Source organism: Salvelinus fontinalis, chromosome 1 (assembly GCF_029448725.1).
Source record: "Salvelinus fontinalis isolate EN_2023a chromosome 1, ASM2944872v1, whole genome shotgun sequence".
Taxonomy (NCBI): domain Eukaryota; kingdom Metazoa; phylum Chordata; class Actinopteri; order Salmoniformes; family Salmonidae; genus Salvelinus; species Salvelinus fontinalis.
Window position 1 is genome coordinate 2290495 of NC_074665.1, and position 19364 is coordinate 2309858.

The 19364-nt window shown below is 46.3% G+C and overlaps 1 protein-coding gene across 1 annotated transcript in view; it reads left to right on the top strand.

Moving 5' to 3' along the window:
* The window catches only part of b3galnt2 (beta-1,3-N-acetylgalactosaminyltransferase 2), a 55741-nt gene extending 40664 nt beyond the window's left edge, over positions 1-15077 (top strand). Inside the window, exons 4-12 of the mRNA XM_055935666.1 lie at positions 1949-2148; positions 5145-5240; positions 5334-5444; positions 5657-5735; positions 6977-7160; positions 9223-9348; positions 10611-10770; positions 10863-10919; positions 13296-15077. Coding sequence (XP_055791641.1) covers positions 1949-2148; positions 5145-5240; positions 5334-5444; positions 5657-5735; positions 6977-7160; positions 9223-9348; positions 10611-10770; positions 10863-10919; positions 13296-13436 — 1154 coding nt within the window. The 3' untranslated portion in view covers positions 13437-15077. The remainder of the gene's footprint in view (positions 1-1948; positions 2149-5144; positions 5241-5333; positions 5445-5656; positions 5736-6976; positions 7161-9222; positions 9349-10610; positions 10771-10862; positions 10920-13295) is intronic.
* Positions 15078-19364: the final 4287 nt, after the last annotated feature.

Sequence of the window (19364 nt, forward strand, 5' to 3'; positions counted from 1 at the left end):
TAATGTTTTCCTCATCAATCTACACCCAATAATATGTAATAAGATATTTCTTTGCACAAGTATTCAGACCCTTTGCTAAGAGACTTGAAAATGGGCTCCAGTGCAACCTGTTGCACTGGAGGATTGATCATCCTTGAGATGTTTCTACAACATGATTGGAATCCACCTGTGGTAAATTCAATTGATTGGACATGATTTGGAAAGGCACAAACCTGTCTATATAAAGTCCAAGCCACGATGTCGAAGGGATTGCAGAGCTCAGAGACAGGATTGTGTTGCTTGTGTTTGCATAAAACAATATCCCATAATGACAAAGCAAAAACTGGTTTTTAGAAATGTAAACTGAAATATTCCATTTACATAAATATTCAGACTCTTTACTAAGTACTTTGTTGAAGCACCTTTGACAGTGATTACAACCTTAAGTCTTCTTGGGTATGACGCTACAAGCTTGGCACCTGTATTTGGGGAGTTTCTCCCATTTCTTCTCTGCAGATCCTCTCAAGCTCTGTCAGGTTGGATGGGGAGCGTCGCTGCAGATATTTTCAGGTCTCTCCAGAGATGTTCGACCGGGTTCAAGTCCAGGCTCTGGCTGGGCCACTCAAGGACATTCAATCCTGCATTGTCTTGGCTGTGTGCTTGGGGTCGTTGTCCTGTTGGAAGGTGAACCCTCGTCCCAGTCAAAGCTCCTGAGCGCTCTGGAGCAGGTTTTCATCAAGGATCTCTCTGTACTTTGCTTCGTTCATCTTTCCCTCGATCCTAACTAGTCTCCCAGTCCCTGCTGCTGGAAAACATCCCCACAGCATGATGCTGCCACCACCACCATGTTTCACTGTAGGGATGGTGCTAGGTTTCCTCCAGACTTGGCATTCAGGCCAAAGAGTTCAATCTTGGATTAATCAGACCAGAGAATCTTGTTTCTCATGGTCTGAGAGTCCTTTAGGTGCCTTTTGGCAAATTCCAAGCGGGCTGTCATGTTCCTTTTACTGAGGAGTGGCTTCCATCTGGCCACTCTACAATAAATACCTAATTGGTGAAGTGCTGCAGAGATGGTTGTTCTTCTGGAAGGTTCTCATCTCCAAAGAGGAACTCTGGAGCTGTCAGAGTGACCATCGGGTTCTTGGTCCCCCCCTGATTGCTCAGTTTGGCCGGGCGGCCAGCTCTAGGAAGAGTCTTGGTGGTTCCAAACTTCTTCCATTTAAGAATGATGGAGGCCACTGTTCTTGGACATTTGATGCTGCATACATTTTTTCCAGATCTGTGCCTCGACACAATCCTGTCTCGGAGCTCTACGGACAGTCCTTCGACATCATGGCTTGGTTTTTGCTCTGACATGCACTGTCAACTGTGGGACCTTATATAGACAGGTGTGTGCCTTTCTAAATCATGTCCAATCATTTGAATTTGAAATTTACCACAGGTGGACTCCAAGTTGTAGAAACATCTCAGGGATGATCAATGGAAACAGGATGCACCTGAGGTCAGTTTTGAGTGTCATAGCAAAGTGTCTGAATACTTAAGGTATCTGTTTTTATATTTTTAATACATTTGCCTAAATGTGTTTTTACTATTGTGTGTAGATTGATGAACATTATTGATTTAATCTATTTTAGAATAAGGCTTTAACGTAACGAAGTCAAGGGGTCTGAATACTTTCCGAATGCTCTGTACAATAACCTTGCTCCCCTTCAGTGTTTTTGGGTGTAGGGTGGCGATGGGCCGTTCCTCATCTTCTCTGGGGGGAGTAGAGGAATTACTTAAGATTCACTCTGTGTCTCTCCCTCCGCTCTCTCTTTCTCTCCCTCTGCTCTCTCTCTCTGTCTCACGTCTTTCCTTGCCTCCTTGGATCGTCACATCACTTCCCTCTGAAGGCGAGGAGAGAAAAGTCAAGAAGCTGAATTAAGCCTTTAAGAGTCTCTCTCTGTCTCTGTCTCTATCCCTCTCTCAGCTCCAGGGCAGGATAAGGAGATGGCGCTGGTGGAGGTGTCTGATCCGTCTGCCCTTGTCCCTGGGGAGGTCTCCTCTGTGGCCTTGGACTTCAAGGTCCTCCACCCCCTAGTCATCACCAGGTTTGGGGTGTTCCCTACGGGACCTCACATGGAGATAGAGGGGAATGTCACTGTCAGGCTGCTGCAGCTGGAACAACAGGTAATGTGGAGCCTAGCAGTAGAACCCAGCAGTAGAAGAGTAGAACCCAGCAGTAGAAGAGTAGAACCCAGCAGTAGAAGAGTAGAACCCAGCAGTAGAAGAGTAGAACCCAGCAGTAGAAGAGTAGAACCCAGCAGTAGAAGAGTAGAACCCAGCAGTAGAAGAGTAGAACCCAGCAGTAGAAGAGTAGAACCCAGATCATGGAGAATGTCACCATCAGGTTGTGAGTGAAGTCATACTGTATAAATCATAATCACGACAGTTGTGATGGAAACGAAGTTTCGGTACAATTCTATAAATGCCGACAGACAATTTGTTCGTTGGACATGGTGGGGTCTTTTTGTCGTTGTAATGAATTATATATTAGTTGCTAGCATTTCACCGTACTCTTTATTTCAACATTAAAATACTTTTCTGATTCACATTGTTACGTTTTAATTTTCCTTTTCTTACCTTCAGTGGGTTAAATGTTTATAGTGCACATGAACGTTCGCAACACTCACGACGATGTTTATTTAGGACTATGTGTGTGCTGAGAACTTCTCCGTCTTGTCACCGAACGCAGGCGTGTAGAGGTACCTGGCCTGCACGCCAGAATAGGTGTGGCCTAATGTTTCTAAGTGCACATTTTGGGAAGTTCTGGTCAGTTCACGTTTGGTAACTCATTGGTAAGGCTGTGTCTGAGCCTGAGACCCCACCTTTATGGTGAGGACAGGTTTTCCACCAATACGTGACCCCACCTTTATGGTGAGGACAGGTTTTCCACCAATACGTGACCCCACCTTTATGGCGAGGACAGGTTTTCCACCAATACGTGACCCCACCTTTATGGCGAGGACAGGTTTTCCACCAATAAGAGACCCCACCTTTATGGCGAGGACAGGTTTTCCACCAATAAGAGACCCCACCTTTATGGCGAGGACAGGTTTTCCACCAATAAGAGACCCCACCTTTATGGCGAGGACAGGTTTTCCACCAATAAGAGACCCCACCTTTATGGCGAGGACAGGTTTTCCACCAATAAGAGACCCCACCTTTATGGCGAGGAAAGGTTTTCCACCAATAAGAGACCCCACCTTTATGGCGAGGACAGGTTTTCCACCAATAAGAGACCCCACCTTTATGGCGAGGACAGGTTTTCCACCAATAAGAGGCCTTTTCTTTTGATTGCTGACATTTTTAAAGTCAGAAGTTAATAGACTTATCACCAACGCTGTGGAATATTAGCACCTGTTGAACCGGCCTCCTCCTCGTTGTCCTTGGGACTTCTAGAAGGCCCCTGTTGAACCGGCCTCTTCCTCGTTGTCCTTGGGACTTCTAGAAGGCCCCTGTTGAACCGGCCTCCTCCTCGTTGTCCTTGGGACTTCTAGAAAGCCCCTGTTGAACCGGCCTCCTCCTCGTTGTCCTTGGGACTTCTAGAAGGCCCCTGTTGAACCGGCCTCCTCCTCGTTGTCCTTGGGACTTCTAGAAAGCCCCTGTTGAACCGGCCTCCTCCTCGTTGTCCTTGGGACTTCTAGAAAGCCCCTGTTGAACCGGCCTCCTCCTCGTTGTCCTTGGGACTTCTAGAAGGCCCCTGTTGAACCGGCCTCCTCCTCGTTGTCCTTGGGACTTCTAGAAGGCCCCTGTTGAACCGGCCTCCTCCTCGTTGTCCTTGGGACTTCTAGAAGGCCCCTGTTGAACCGGCCTCCTCCTCGTTGTCCTTGGGACTTCTAGAAGGCCCCTGTTGAACCGGCCTCTTCCTCGTTGTCCTTGGGACTTCTAGAAGGCCCCTGTTGAACCGGCCTCCTCCTCGTTGTCCTTGGGACTTCTAGAAAGCCCCTGTTGAACCGGCCTCCTCCTCGTTGTCCTTGGGACTTCTAGAAGGCCCCTGTTGAACCGGCCTCCTCCTCGTTGTCCTTGGGACTTCTAGAAGGCCCCTGTTGAACCGGCCTCCTCCTCGTTGTCCTTGGGACTTCTAGAAGGCCCCTGTTGAACCGGCCTCCTCCTCGTTGTCCTTGGGACTTCTAGAAGGCCCCTGTTGAACCGGCCTCCTCCTCGTTGTCCTTGGGACTTCTAGAAGGCCCCTGTTGAACCGGCCTCCTCCTCGTTGTCCTTGGGACTTCTAGAAGGCCCCTGTTGAACCGGCCTCCTCCTCGTTGTCCTTGGGACTTCTAGAAGGCCCCTGTTGAACCGGCCTCCTCCTCGTTGTCCTTGGGACTTCTAGAAGGCCCCTGTTGAACCGGCCTCCTCCTCGTTGTCCTTGGGACTTCTAGAAGGCCCCTGTTGAACCGGCCTCCTCCTCGTTGTCCTTGGGACTTCTAGAAGGCCCCTGTTGAACCGGCCTCCTCCTCGTTGTCCTTGGGACTTCTAGAAGGCCCCTGTTGAACCGGCCTCCTCCTCGTTGTCCTTGGGACTTCTAGAAGGCCCCTGTTGAACCGGCCTCCTCCTCGTTGTCCTTGGGACTTCTAGAAGGCCCCTGTTGAACCGGCCTCCTCCTCGTTGTCCTTGGGACTTCTAGAAGGCCCCTGTTGAACCGGCCTCCTCCTCGTTGTCCTTGGGACTTCTAGAAGGCCCCTGTTGAACCGGCCTCCTCCTCGTTGTCCTTGGGACTTCTAGAAGGCACCTGTTGAACCGGCCTCCTCCTCGTTGTCCTTGGGACTTCTAGAAGGCCCCTGTTTTACAATTGGAAAGAATGTTTTGTATTTCCCATTTGTGGGCGTGGTGGAGAATAATTTCTTACGACGTGAATATCGACTCGGGAGTGTAGCTGTCCTCTGAGTTGAGGCTATCCGCCAGATAACTTATTGAACGGCAAATTCCTGCTGGTGGTAGGAATTTGCAGAGATTAGGGAAAGCAAAAATGATCAAGCAGAGGAATATGTTTGTGTTCTGAGTAGTAGAACTGGAGACCAGCAGCAGTAAGGCTCTAGAAAATAGAGTGTACTGGATACAGAAAGTGATCTCCAATGTATTTTTTTTGATTCCTCAACCACCTCCTCTGTGTGTGTGTGTGGCAGGAGGCAGTGGTGACAGCCTGCTTCAGCCCGGTCAGTCCTGGAACAAGTCAGAACGGCGTGTGGTACAAACCAGTGGAGTGGTTCATTCTGCCCAAGGTGAGGTCTATGTCACGGTAAAGTCTCTAAACAGAGAAGGGTAGAGTAATAGTGAATTGTCTGACTGGACATGTCCATCTCTCTCCTGTCCAGGGCTTTGAGGGGACTCTGGTCTGGGAGAGTCCTGACGTAGCTGGTCTGACTACGGTCAACACATCCCGGGTGACGCTGAACAACGGCGGAGGAGTCCTCAAGTTTTCCTCTGTACCTAATAGCTTCCCCTTCTTTTTCACAGATATGCTACACTTTGTGTTTGTTCAATAGTCTTAAAATATGACACAAACTAAATCTTAGCAATATTCCACAGTTAAATCTCCTGCAAATGTTCATGTGACAGATGTATTGTCTCCAATCTTTCTCCGTCTGTCTCTTGTGTGTGTCGTCTGTCTCTGTCTCTCCTGTGTGTGATGTTACAGATTGAGGAGGGGACGTTGCCTCACAGGAGTGCTCTGAGCTTCCCAGGATTGGCTGGAGGGTTCACCTTCAAAATCCATAGTGAGTCCGGTCCAATGGCATGTGACTTCAGAACCAAACAATATACCCGTTCATGGTCCTTGTGTTTTAGACCAATCAATATATGAGACATGGTGAGAAGGAGAAAAGTTCATGCAGAAAATAAACAAACATTGAGTGCTATGGGCCTTCGTCAAAAGTAGTGCACTATATATAGGGTGTCATAGTGCACTACTTTAGACCAGAGCCCTATTCCCTAGATAGTGCACTACTTTAGACCAGAGCCCTATCTAGGGAATAGGGCTCTGGTCTAAAGTAGTGCACTATATAGGGTCCTGGTCTAAAGTAGTGCACTATATAGGGTCCTGGTCTAAAGTAGTGCACTATATAGGGTCCTGGTCTAAAGTAGTGCACAGGGCTCCATTTAGGACATCCCTTCTCTATCACCCAGGCTGCATCAGAACTCAATGTAGGATCTGCTTCTTCTATACTGGATCTATTTATTTTCTTTCTCTGTCAGTATGTGTTCTATCCTCTCATTGGTTCTCCCCCTAGACATGGCCTGTCTGTCAGTATGTGTTCTATCCTCTCATTGGTTCTCCCCCTAGACATGGTCTGTCTGTCAGTGTGTTCTATCCTCTCATTGGTTCTCCTCCTAGACATGGCCTGTCAGTATGTTTTCTATCCTCTCATTGGTTCTCCTCCTAGACATGGCCTGTCAGTATGTGTTCTATCCTCTCATTGGTTCTCCTCCTAGACATGATCGGCCTGTCAGTATGTGTTCTATCCTCTCATTGGTTCTCCTCCTAGACATGATCTGTCTGTCAGTATGTGTTCTATCCTCTCATTGGTTCTCCCCCTAGACATGGCCTGTCTGTCAGTATGTGTTCTATCCTCTCATTGGTTCTCCTCCTAGACATGATCTGTCTGTCAGTATGTGTTCTATCCTCTCATTGGTTCTCCCCCTAGACATGGCCTGTCTGTCAGTATGTGTTCTATCCTCTCATTGGTTCTCCTCCTAGACATGGCCTGTCTGTCAGTATGTGTTCTATCCTCTCATTGGTTCTCCTCCTAGACATGGCCTGTCTGTCAGTATGTGTTCTATCCTCTCATTGGTTCTCCCCCTAGACATGGTCTGTCTGTCAGTATGTGTTCTATCCTCTCATTGGTTCTCCCCCTAGACATGGCCTGTCTGTCAGTATGTGTTCTATCCTCTCATTGGTTCTCCCCCTAGACATGGCCTGTCAGTATGTGTTCTATCCTCTCATTGGTTCTCCCCCTAGACGTGGCCTCCCTGTGGGAGGTGCTGCATGGCCGCCAGGGGCGGCTCCAGAGCCATGGTGCCAGCCTGCAGATGGAGGACAGGTCTCTGGAGCAGGAGGCTCTGCGATATGGAGACATAGTGTTTGTGGATGTAGTAGATACATACAGGAACGTGCCTTCTAAACTACTGCAGTTCTATAAGTGGTACGTACCCAGTATGACTGGTCTAACCTCACAACTACACTGTGAGTCAAGGTTTCTTTTTTTTGTTAGCGTTGTTTTTGGTCTGCTACACCAGTAACATGGAAATGGACTCTTATAGTTTGGCTCTGCTGCTCGGGGCTTCTCGGGGCTTCTCGGGGCTGGGGTTAGCCTAATGCTACAGCTGAAAACTGTTGTTCTGATTTTAAAGAAGCAATAAAACTGGCTGAGTATTTGGAGCGTCAGCATATGTGGGTTCGATTACAGCCTCAAAATGGCCAGATAGAATTAACTTTCTTCTGAAACTCGTCAGTCTATTGTTGTTCTGAGAAATGAAGGCTATTCCATGCGAGAAATTGGCAAGAAACTGAAGATCTCGTACAACGCTGTGTACTACTCCCTTCACAGAACAGCGCAAACTGGCTCTAACCAGAATAGAAAGAGGAGTGGGAGGCCCCAGTGCACAACTGAGCAAGAGGACAAGTACATTAGTGTCTAGTTTGAGAAACAGACGCCTCAAGTCCTCAACTGGCAGCTTCATCAAATAGTACCCGCAGAACACCAGTCTCAACGACAACAGTGAAGAGGCGACTCCGGGATGCTGGCCTTCTAGGCAGAGTTGCAAAGAAAAAGCCATATCTCAGACTGGCCAATAAAATATTAAGACGGGCAAAAGAACACAGACACTTGACAGAGGAAGATTGGAAAAAAGTGTTATGGACAGATAAATCTAAGTTTGAGGTGTTCGGATCACAAAGAGGAACATTCGTGAGACGCAGTAAAAATGTAAAGATGCTGGAGGAGTCCTTGACGTCATCTGTCAAGCATGGTGGAGGCAATGTGATGGTCTGGGGGTGCTGTGGTGGTTGACGTCATCTGTCAAGCATGGTGGAGGCAATGTGATGGTCTGGGGGTGCTGTGGTGGTTGACGTCATCTGTCAAGCATGGTGGAGGCAATGTGATGGTCTGGGGGTGCTGTGGTGGTTGACGTCATCTGTCAAGCATGGTGGAGGCAATGTGATGGTCTGGGGGTGCTGTGGTGGTTGACGTCATCTGTCAAGCATGGTGGAGGCAATGTGATGGTCTGGGGGTGCTGTGGTGGTTGACGCCATCTGTCAAGCATGCTGGAGGCAATGTGATGGTCTGGGGGTGCTTTGGTGGTGAAGTGGGAGATTTGTACAGGGTAGAAGGGATCTTGAAGAAGGAAGGCCATCACTCCATTTTGCAACGCCATGCCATACCCTGTGGACGCCGCTTAATTGGAGCCAATTTCCTCCTACATCAGGACAATGACCCAAAGCACAGCTCCAAACTATGCAAGAACTATTTAAGGAAGAAGCAGTCAGCTGGTGTTCTGTCTATAATGGAGTGGCCAGAACAGTCACCGGATCTCAGCTGTTGTGGGGGCAGTTTGACCGTATGGTACGTCAGAACCGCCCATCAAGCCAATCCAACTTGTGGGAGGTGCTTCAGGGAGCATGGGGGTGAAATCTCTTCAGATTACCTCAACAAATAGACATCTAGAACGCCAAAGGTCTGCAAGGCTGTAATTGCTGCAAATGGAGGATTCTTTGAAGGACACAATTATTATTTCATTTATTATTTATAACCTTGTCAACTTCTTGACTATCTCCTATTCATTTTGCAACTCATTTCATGTATGTTTTCATGGAAAACAAGGACATTTCTAAGTGACCCCAAACTTTTGAACGGTAGTATAACTGTCTGATAGGTGGGTTAATTCAGTACCTGTTGTCTGATAGGTGGGTTAATTCAGTACCTGTTCTCTGATAGGTGGGTTAATTCAGTACCTGTTGTCTGATAGGTGGGTTAATTCAGTACCTGTTGTCTGATAGGTGGGTTAATTCAGTACCTGTTGTCTGATAGGTGGGTTAATTCAGTACCTGTTGTCTGATAGGTGGGTTAATTCAGTACCTGTTGTCTGATAGGTGGGTTAATTCAGTACCTGTTGTCTGATAGGTGGGTTAATTCAGTACCTGTTGTCTGATAGGTGGGCTAATTCAGTGTCTGATAGGTGGGTTGATAACTCCCTGCTGTTTTATAGGTCGGTGGGAAACGCTGCGTTTGATCTGCTCCTGAAGACGGATGATGATTGTTATATTGACGTGGACAAGGTTTTAACGAAGATCGACCACAAGGGCTTGAAGCGACGCAACTTCTGGTGGGGGAAGTGAGTACTGTACAGATACAGTGTGTCAGTAGACAGCGTCTGGATACTGATCTAGGATCCTTTGAAGTGTCTTTGGACGGGAAATCTGTTCCTAGATCAGCACTCCCCTGGTCCGTCCTGTAGTCGCTGAGTATATATTGGGGAGGCAGGTAGCCTGGTGGTTAGAGCGTGGGGAGGCAGGAAGCCTGGTGGGGAGGCAGGAAGCCTGGTGGGGAGGCAGGAAGCCTGGTGGGGAGGCAGGAAGCCTGGTGGGGAGGCAGGAAGCCTGGTGGGGAGGCAGGAAGCCTGGTGGGGAGGCAGGGTAGCCTGGTGGGGAGGCAGGGTAGCCTGGTGGGGAGGCAGGGTAGCCTGGTGGGGAGGCAGGGTAGCCTGGTGGGGAGGCAGGGTAGCCTGGTGGGGAGGCAGGGTAGCCTGGTGGGGAGGCAGGGTAGCCTGGTGGGGAGGCAGGGTAGCCTGGTGGGGAGGCAGGGTAGCCTGGTGGGGAGGCAGGGTAGCCTGGTGGGGAGGCAGGGTAGCCTGGTGGGGAGGCAGGGTAGCCTGGTGGGGAGGCAGGGTAGCCTGGTGGGGAGGCAGGGTAGCCTGGTGGGGAGGCAGGGTAGCCTGGTGGGGAGGCAGGGTAGCCTGGTGGGGAGGCAGGGTAGCCTGGTGGGGAGGCAGGGTAGCCTGGTGGGGAGGCAGGGTAGCCTGGTGGGGAGGCAGGGTAGCCTGGTGGGGAGGCAGGGTAGCCTGGTGGGGAGGCAGGGTAGCCTGGTGGGGAGGCAGGGTAGCCTGGTGGGGAGGCAGGGTAGCCTGGTGGGGAGGCAGGGTAGCCTGGTGGGGCGGCCGGGTAGCCTGGTGGTTAGAGGGTTGGGCCTGTAAATGAAAGGTTGCTGGAATGAATCCCCGAGCTGACAAGGTAAAAATATGTCGTTCTGCCTCTGAACAAGGCAGTTAACCCACTGTTCCCCTGAACAAGGCAGTTAACCCACTGTTCCCCTGAACAAGGCAGTTAACCCACTGTTCCCCGGTAGGCCGTCATTGTAAATAAGAATGTGTTCTTAACTGACTTGCCTAGTTAAATGAAGGTTTAAACCAGGGGAATACTGCCTACAGCCTAGACAGTTCTCCAGACTCATTTTGCTCCGAGCAGCTCCTAGTTAGATACGTTCATATTCCAGTCTAATCATATGGAGGTAGTTTTGCTGAGTAAGATCTGATGCAGATGTTGGACTTCATTGGGAAGTGTCTGTCTACCTGTCTGCCTGATGTTGTTCATTTCCCAGTTTCCGTCAGAGTTGGGCGGTGGACCGCATTGGGAAGTGGCAGGAGCTAGAATACGCCAGTCCCGCCTACCCGGCCTTCGCCTGCGGCTCGGGGTACGTGGCCTCCAGGGACCTCGTCCAATGGCTGGCCAGCAATGCAGAGCAACTCAAGGCCTACCAGGTAACGGACCACACGGCACCAAACACCAGATGAGCAATGCTGATGAAACCAACAGGCACCATTGTAGACTCATAATGTGTTACGTGTTTCAGGGGGAAGATGTGAGCATGGGGATCTGGATGGCTGCTGTTGGACCACAGAAATACCAGGTAAAGAACCAGAGGACACTAGTATAGTAGAAATACCAGGTAAAGAACCAGATGACATGATTATAGTAGAAATACCTAGTAAAGAACCAGAGGACACTAGTATAGTAGAAATACCAGGTAAAGAACCAGATGACACTAGTATAGTAGAAATACCAGGTAAGGAACCAGATGACACTAGTATAGTAGAAATACCAGGTAAAGAACCAGATGACACTGGTATAGTAGAAATACCAGGTAGAGAACACTATAGTAGAAATACCAGGTAGAGAACCAGATGACACTAGTATAGTAGAAATACCAGGTAGAGAACCAGAGGACACTAGTATAGTATAAATACCAGGTAGAGAACACTATAGTAGAAATACCAGGTAGAGAACCAGATGACACTAGTATAGTAGAAATACCAGGTAAAGAACCAGAGGACACTAGTATAGTAGAAATACCAGGTAAGGAACCAGATGACACTAGTATAGTAGAAATACCAGGTAAAGAACCAGATGACACTGGTATAGTAGAAATACCAGGTAAAGAACACTATAGTAGAAATACCAGGTAAAGAACCAGATGACATGATTATAGTAGAAATACCAGGTAGAGAACCAGATGACACTAGTATAGTAGACATACCAGGTAAAGAACACTATAGTAGACATACCAGGTAAAGAACACTATAGTAGACATACCAGGTAAAGAACACTATAGTAGACATACCAGGTAAAGAACACTATAGGAGACATACCAGGTAAAGAACACTATAGTAGACATACCAGGTAAAGAACCAGATGACACTAGTATAGTAGAAATACCAGGTAGAGAACCAGATGACACTAGTATAGTAGAAATACCAGGTAAAGAACACTATAGTAGAAATACCAGGTAAAGAACCAGATGACACTAGTATAGTAGAAATACCAGGTAAAGAACCAGATGACACTAGTATAGTAGAAATACCAGGTAAAGAACCAGATGACACTGGTATAGTAGAAATACCAGGTAAAGAACCAGATGACACTAGTATAGTAGAAATACCAGGTAAAGAACCAGATGACACTAGTATAGTAGAAATACCAGGTAAAGAACCAGATGACACTAGTATAGTAGAAATACCAGGTAAAGAACCAGATGACACTGGTATAGTAGAAATACCAGGTAAAGAACCAGATGACACTAGTATAGTAGAAATACCAGGTAAAGAACCAGATGACACTAGTATAGTAGAAATACCAGGTAAGGAACCAGATGACACTGGTAGAGGAGAAATACCAGGTAAAGAACCAGATGACACTGGTATAGTAGAAATACCAGGTAAAGAACCAGATGACACTAGTATAGTAGAAATACCAGGTAAGGAACCAGATGACACTGGTATAGTAGAAATACCAGGTAAAGAACCAGATGACACTAGTACAGTAGAAATACCATGTAAAGAACCAGATGACACTAGTATAGTAGAAATACTAGGTAGAGAACCAGATGACACTAGTATAGTAGAAATACCAGGTAAAGAACACTATAGTAGAAATACCAGGTAAAGAACCAGATGACACTGGTAGAGTAGAAATACCAGGTAAAGAACCAGATGACACTAGTATAGTAGAAATACCAGGTAAAGAACCAGATGACACTAGTATAGTAGAAATACCAGGTAAAGAACACTATAGTAGAAATACCAGGTAAAGAACCAGATGACACTAGTACATTAGAAATACCAGGTAAAGAACCAGATGACACTAGTATAGTAGAAATACTAGGTAGAGAACCAGATGACACTAGTATAGTAGAAATACCAGGTAAAGAACACTATAGTAGAAATACCAGGTAAAGAACCAGATGACACTAGTACAGTAGAAATACCAGGTAAAGAACCAGATGACACTAGTATAGTAGAAATACCAGGTAAAGAACACTATAGTAGAAATACCAGGTAAAGAACCAGATGACACTAGTATAGTAGAAATACCAGGTAAAGATCCAGGTGACACTAGTACAGTATATAAATACCAGGTAAAGAACCAGATGACACTAGTATAGTAGAAATACCAGGTAGAGAACCAGATGACACTAGTATAGTAGAAATACCAGGTAAAGAACACTATAGTAGAAATACCAGGTAAGGAACCAGATGACACTAGTATAGTAGAAATACCAGGTAAAGAACACTATAGTAGAAATACCAGGTAAAGAACCAGGTGACACTAGTATAGTAGAAATACCAGTTAAAGAACATAGTATGGTAGCCTACCTGAAAACAGTCACCCTCACCAACCAGCTCATGTCATTCACCTTGGTTGTTAACACCCAGTTAGCATTGATAGACCTTCATAACGCCTAGTTGTGTGACGGTTGTCTGACGGTTGTGTGTTGTCCTCTTCCCAGGATGCAGGCTGGCTGTGTGAAAAGGAGTGTTACCAGGACATGCTGTCGTCACCCCAACACTCCCCCGAGGAGCTCCGCTCGCTCTGGGCTCGGAAGAGGGCCTGTGGGGACCCCTGTGGATGTCCCTGGGGACACAGCTAACGTTAGCTAACAGTCTGGGGACACAGCTAACGTTAGCTAACAGTCTGGGGACGGGTTTGTTGGCTAACAGTCTGGGGACGGGTTTGTTGGCTAACAGTCTGGGGACGGGTTTGTTGGCTAACAGTCTGGGGACGGGTTTGTTGGCTAACAGTCTGGGGACGGGTTTGTTGGCTAACAGTCTGGGGACGGGTTTGTTGGCTAACAGTCTGGGGACGGGTTTGTTGGCTAACAGTCTGGGGACGGGTTTGTTGGCTAACAGTCTGGGGACGGGTTTGTTGGCTAACAGTCTGGGGACGGGTTTGTTGGCTAACAGTCTGGGGACGGGGTTGTTGGCTAACAGTCTGGGGACGGGGTTGTTGGCTAACAGTCTGGGGACGGGTTTGTTGGCTAACAGTCTGGGGACGGGTTTGTTGGCTAACAGTCTGGGGACGGGTTTGTTGGCTAACAGTCTGGGGACGGGTTTGTTGGCTAACAGTCTGGGGACGGGTTTGTTGGCTAACAGTCTGGGGAAGGTAGTAACCTGTTCACTGCAAATGAGCCTTGTTGAAACACAACTCTATAGGTATCATCGTCTCAGTAGGATTGCTGATCTAGGAACAGGTCCCTCCTGTCCATGTTAACTTAGTAATTATGATCTTAAACGCTTAACTGATCCTAGACCAGCACTCTTGAGACGCTCGACACATACAGCCCTGGGTCTCTACAGTGTACAAAACATTAGGAACACCTTCCTAATATTGAGTTGCACCTGTTCAAAGGCACTTAAATATGTTTTCTTGCCCCCTTTACCCTCTGAATGGCACACATACACAATCCATGTCTCAAATCTCAAGGCTTAAAAATTCTTCTTTAACCCGTCTCCTCTCCTTCATCTACACTGATTGAAGTGGACTTAACAAGTGACATCATAGCTTTCACCTGGATTCACCTGGCTAGTTTGTCGTGGAAAGAGCAGCTGTTCCTAATGTTTTGTACACTGCGTACACCTAATGGTTTGTACAATATTTTAACGCTGAGGACTACAGTGATTTGACCGGGACAATGGATACCGGTTTCTGAACAGTGACATTTCCTGTCAAATGGCAAGATGGCGGCGTAACCAAATGTAAAGTGCTGAATCACGTGGGTGAGACGTGGATGACCATGCTACGGTTCATTCCACTGGTGTTTATTTAGTAAATTATTCTCCCAAGCTACTCATCGTCAAGCCTCATCAGTATTTGTAGATTTCAAACCAACACAGTTTGTCCCACATGACCCCCTATGTTACCATCTAGTGCACTAGTTTAGACGTATTTGGGATGCGGTCAGAGGTTGTGAAACGAAGTACAGTACAATACCAACCCATTGTATTGTCAGGCACCACATAAATCTTTCTTTGGATTACAGTTGTTGGTATCTACACCTTTTTATTCACCTGAGAATGATATCAATGAATTTGTTCAACACATTTTTTTTGTAGATATGTATTGTATTGAACAGTCCCAAATGGCACACCATTTACCTAGCTAGTGCACTACTTTTGACCAGAACCTTACTTAATAGAGGGAATATGGTTTGGGACAGCGATACAGGAAGCACGTGATCAATTGAGCACATTCCAGATTGGTCAATAAAAAAAACATCACCTCTCTGAAACAACGTTTTTCTTTGTTAATTCATTTCATGGATGGATATTTTTTTTTAATTGATGGTACGACAGGGCCAGTAATCAAGTAGCACTGGTAATTTGTGATTTAGGGGCTGGAGCCAAATAGCACCCTATTTCCTATATAGTGTACTACTTTTTTAACCAGAGTTGTATGGGGCCTAGTAGTGTACAATATAGGGAATAGGGTACCATTTGACTTCAGTGCCTTGCTGATGGACCGGATTTTTTATTTTTTTCAACTAGTCGGCTCGGGGATTTGAACCAGCGGCCCTTGGGTTACACCGTGTGTATTAGCCTCTTCTCTCCGCCAGCCAACAGAGTCAACCCCCATGCCGAGAGTCTCTCAGATGATTGTGGTAGGCCGTACTCTCTGGCTGCCTGGTACGGCAACTCCACCGGGACACCATTGGGGTCACACTGCCTGCCCTCCAGGACACCTACAGCACCAGGTGTTGCAGGAAAAGAAGATCATCAAGGACCTGAGCCAACGCCAGTTCTCCCCGCTTCCATCACTCTGACGCTGGCAGTACAGGAACATCATGGCTAAAACTAACAGACTGGTCAATAGCTTCTACCCCCCCCCCCCCCCCCCCAGACCACCAGGCTGCTGAATATACAGTGGGGAGAACAAATATTAGATACACTGCAGGTTTTCCTACTTACAAAGCATGTAGAGGTCTGTCATTTTTTACCATAAGTACACTTCAACTGTGAGATGGAATCTAAAACAAAAATCCAGAAAATCACATTGTATGATATTTTTAAGTAATTAATTTGCATTTTATTTCATGACATAAGTATTTGATACATTAGAAAATCACAACTTAATATTTGCTAAAGAAACCTTTGTTTGCAATTACAGAAATCATACGTTTCCTGTAGTTCTTGACCAGGTTTGCACACACTGCAGCAGGGATTTTGGCCCACTCCTCCTCCATACAGACCTTCTCCAGATCCTTCAGGTTTCAGGGCTGTCGCTGGGCAATACGGACTTTCAGCTCCCTCCAGAGATTTTCTATTGGGTTCAGGTCTGGAGACTGGCTAGGCCACTCCAGGACCTTGAGATGCTTCTTACGGAGCCACTCCTTAGTTGCCCTGGCTGTGTGTTTCGGGTCGTTGTCATGCGGGAAGACCCAGCCACGTCCCATCTTCAATGCTCTTACTGAGGGAAGGAGGTGGTTGGCCAAGATCTCGCGATACATGGCCCCATCCATCCTCCCCTCAATACGGTGCAGTCAACCTGTCCCCTTTGCAGAAAAGCATCCCCAAAGAATGATGTTTCCACCTCCATGCTTCACGGTTGGGATGGTGTTCTTGGGGTTGTACTCATCCTTCTTCTTCCTCCAAACACAGCGAGTGGAGTTTAGACCAAAAAGCTCTATTTTTGTCTCATCAGACCACATGACCTTCTCCCATTCCTCCTCTGGATCATCCAGATGGTCATTGGCAAACTTCAGACGGGCCTGGACATGCGTTGGCTTGAGCAGGGGGACCTTGCGTGCGCTGCAGGATTTTAATCCATGACGGCGTAGTGTGTTACTAATTGTTTTCTTTGAGACTGTGGTCCCAGCTCTCTTCAGGTCATTGACCAGGTCCTGCCGTGTAGTTCTGGGCTGATCCCTCACCTTCCTCATGATCATTGATGCCCCACGAGGTGAGATCTTGCATGGAGCCACAGACCGAGGGTGATTGACCGTCATCTTGAACTTCTTCCATTTTCTAATAATTGCGCCAACAGTTGTTGCTTTCTCACCAAGCTGCTTGCCTATTGTCCTGTAGCCCATCCCAGCCTTGTGCAGGTCTACAATTGTATCCCTGATGTCCTTACACAGCTCTCTGGTCTTGGCCATTGTGGAGAGGTTGGAGTCTGTTTTGAGTGTGTGGACAGGTGTCTATTTATACAGGTAACGAGTTCAAACAGGTGCAGTTAATACAGGTAATGAGTGGAGAACAGGAGGGCTTCTTAAAGAAAAACTAACATGTCTGTGAGAGCCGGAATTTTTACTGGTTGGTAGGTGATCAAATACTTATGTCATACAATAAAATGCAAATTAATTTCACGATTTTTGTTTTAGATTCCGTCTCTCACAGTTGAAGTGTACCTATGATAAAAATTACAGACCTCTACATGCTTTAAGTAGGAAACACTGCCGATTTTGCAGGTAATCAAATACTTGTTCTCCCCACTATATGTATGTGTATGTATATATTACTACTAGCTTCTACCTACCCTCTCCCCTTCACCCACCTCAGACATATTACCCTGCCCCCACTGCAATGGACATTATCACGCTGAATAGCTCAAGAATTTCACTGAACCCTGTAATTCCACCTGCAACCCTGTACATGTGACTACTAAACTGATCTAACATGCTATACATGATGTCAGAGCTCAGGTTCTGTGCTTCAGTCTGTTTGGGTTTTGACTCACAACGGGTCTGACCTTGAGTACTGCAAGCGACAAGAAGTTGCCCGCAACCCTCCTGCTGATTGGTCAACATTTGCAAATGTTTTGTCTGAGTGAAATGCTGTAAATTTAAAAATGACAATGTATTTTGAAAGATGAGACGTTGAGGATTATAATAAATACCGTACAAGCCAAACACCGGAGTCCAAAATGTGCAATTCACATTTCCAAATCCTAATGTAATAAACCGTGTCAGGATTTAGGCTTATACTCTGGGTTGTTGTGAACACAATGAGCCTGCGTGTCTATTGTGAAGAAGAGTTGACACGGAACACAAACCTGAATGCACTCCTTTCTATGCGTACCAAAATTACACCATCTGTTTCTCTGATTTTCCTTGGAAAAGCCTACCACTGTTTTTTATAACTTAGTGATGTTGGTAATAGATCAAGCTTTCAAACGACGTCCAAACGACACAGATTCATAATGGACCGTTTCTGGATTAAACTACGTGTTTCAAGTTCCCCAGCGGCCCAGCAAGGAGAGCGATGGCCGCCCAGCAAGGAGAGCGATGGCCGCCCAGCAAGGAGAGCGATGGCCGCCCAGCAAGGAGAGCGATGGCCGCCCAGCAAGGAGAGCGATGGCCGCCCAGCAAGGAGAGCGATGGCCGCCCAGCGATGGCCGCCCAGCGATGGCCGCCCAGCGATGGCCGCCCAGCGATGGCCGCCCAGCAAGGAGAGCGATGGCCATACACCACTGGTTACCAACATTATAAACTGGTTCCCAACATTATAAACTGGTTCCCAACATTATAAACTGGTTCCCAACATTATAAACTGGTTCCCAATATTATAAACTGGTTACCAACATTATAAACTGGTTACCAACATTATAAACTGGTTCCCAACATTATCAACTGGTTCCCAACATTATCAACTGGTTCCCAACATTATCAACTGGTTCCCAACATTATCAACTGGTTCCCAACATTATAAACTGGTTCCCAACATTATAAACTGGTTACCAACATTATTAGAACAGTAAACAAGTTCTATTATAAACTGGTTACCAACATTATAAACTGGTTACCAACATTATAAACTGGTTACCAACATTATAAACTGGTTCCCAACATTATAAACTGGTTCCCAACATTATAAACTGGTTACCAACATTATAAACTGGTTACCAACATTATAAACTGGTCACCAACATTATAAACTGGTTACCAACATCATAAACTGGTTAGCAACATTATTAGAACAGTAAACAAGTCATTATATAATAAACTGGTTCCCAACATTATAAACTGGTTCCCAACATTATAAACTGGTTCCCAACATTATAAACTGGTTCCCAACATTATTAACTGGTTACCAACATTATAAACTGGTTACCAACATTATAAACTGGTTACCAACATTATAAACTGGTTACCAACATTATAAACTGGTTACCAACATTATAAACTGGTTCCCAACATTATAAACTGGTTCCCAACATTATAAACTGGTTACCAACATTATCAACTGGTTACCAACATTATAAACTGTTTCCCAACAGTATAAACTGGTTACCAACATTATCAACTGGTTACCAACATTATAAACTGTTTCCCAACAGTATAAACTGGTTACCAACATTATTAGAACAGTAAACAAGTCATTCTATTATAAACTGGTTACCAACATTATAAACTGGTTACCAACATTATAAACTGGTTACCAACATTATTAGAACAGTAAACAAGTCATTCTATTATAAACTGGTTACCAACATTATAAACTGGTCACCAACATTATAAACTGGTTACCAACATTATAAACTGGTCACCAACATTATAAACTGGTTACCAACATTATAAACTGGT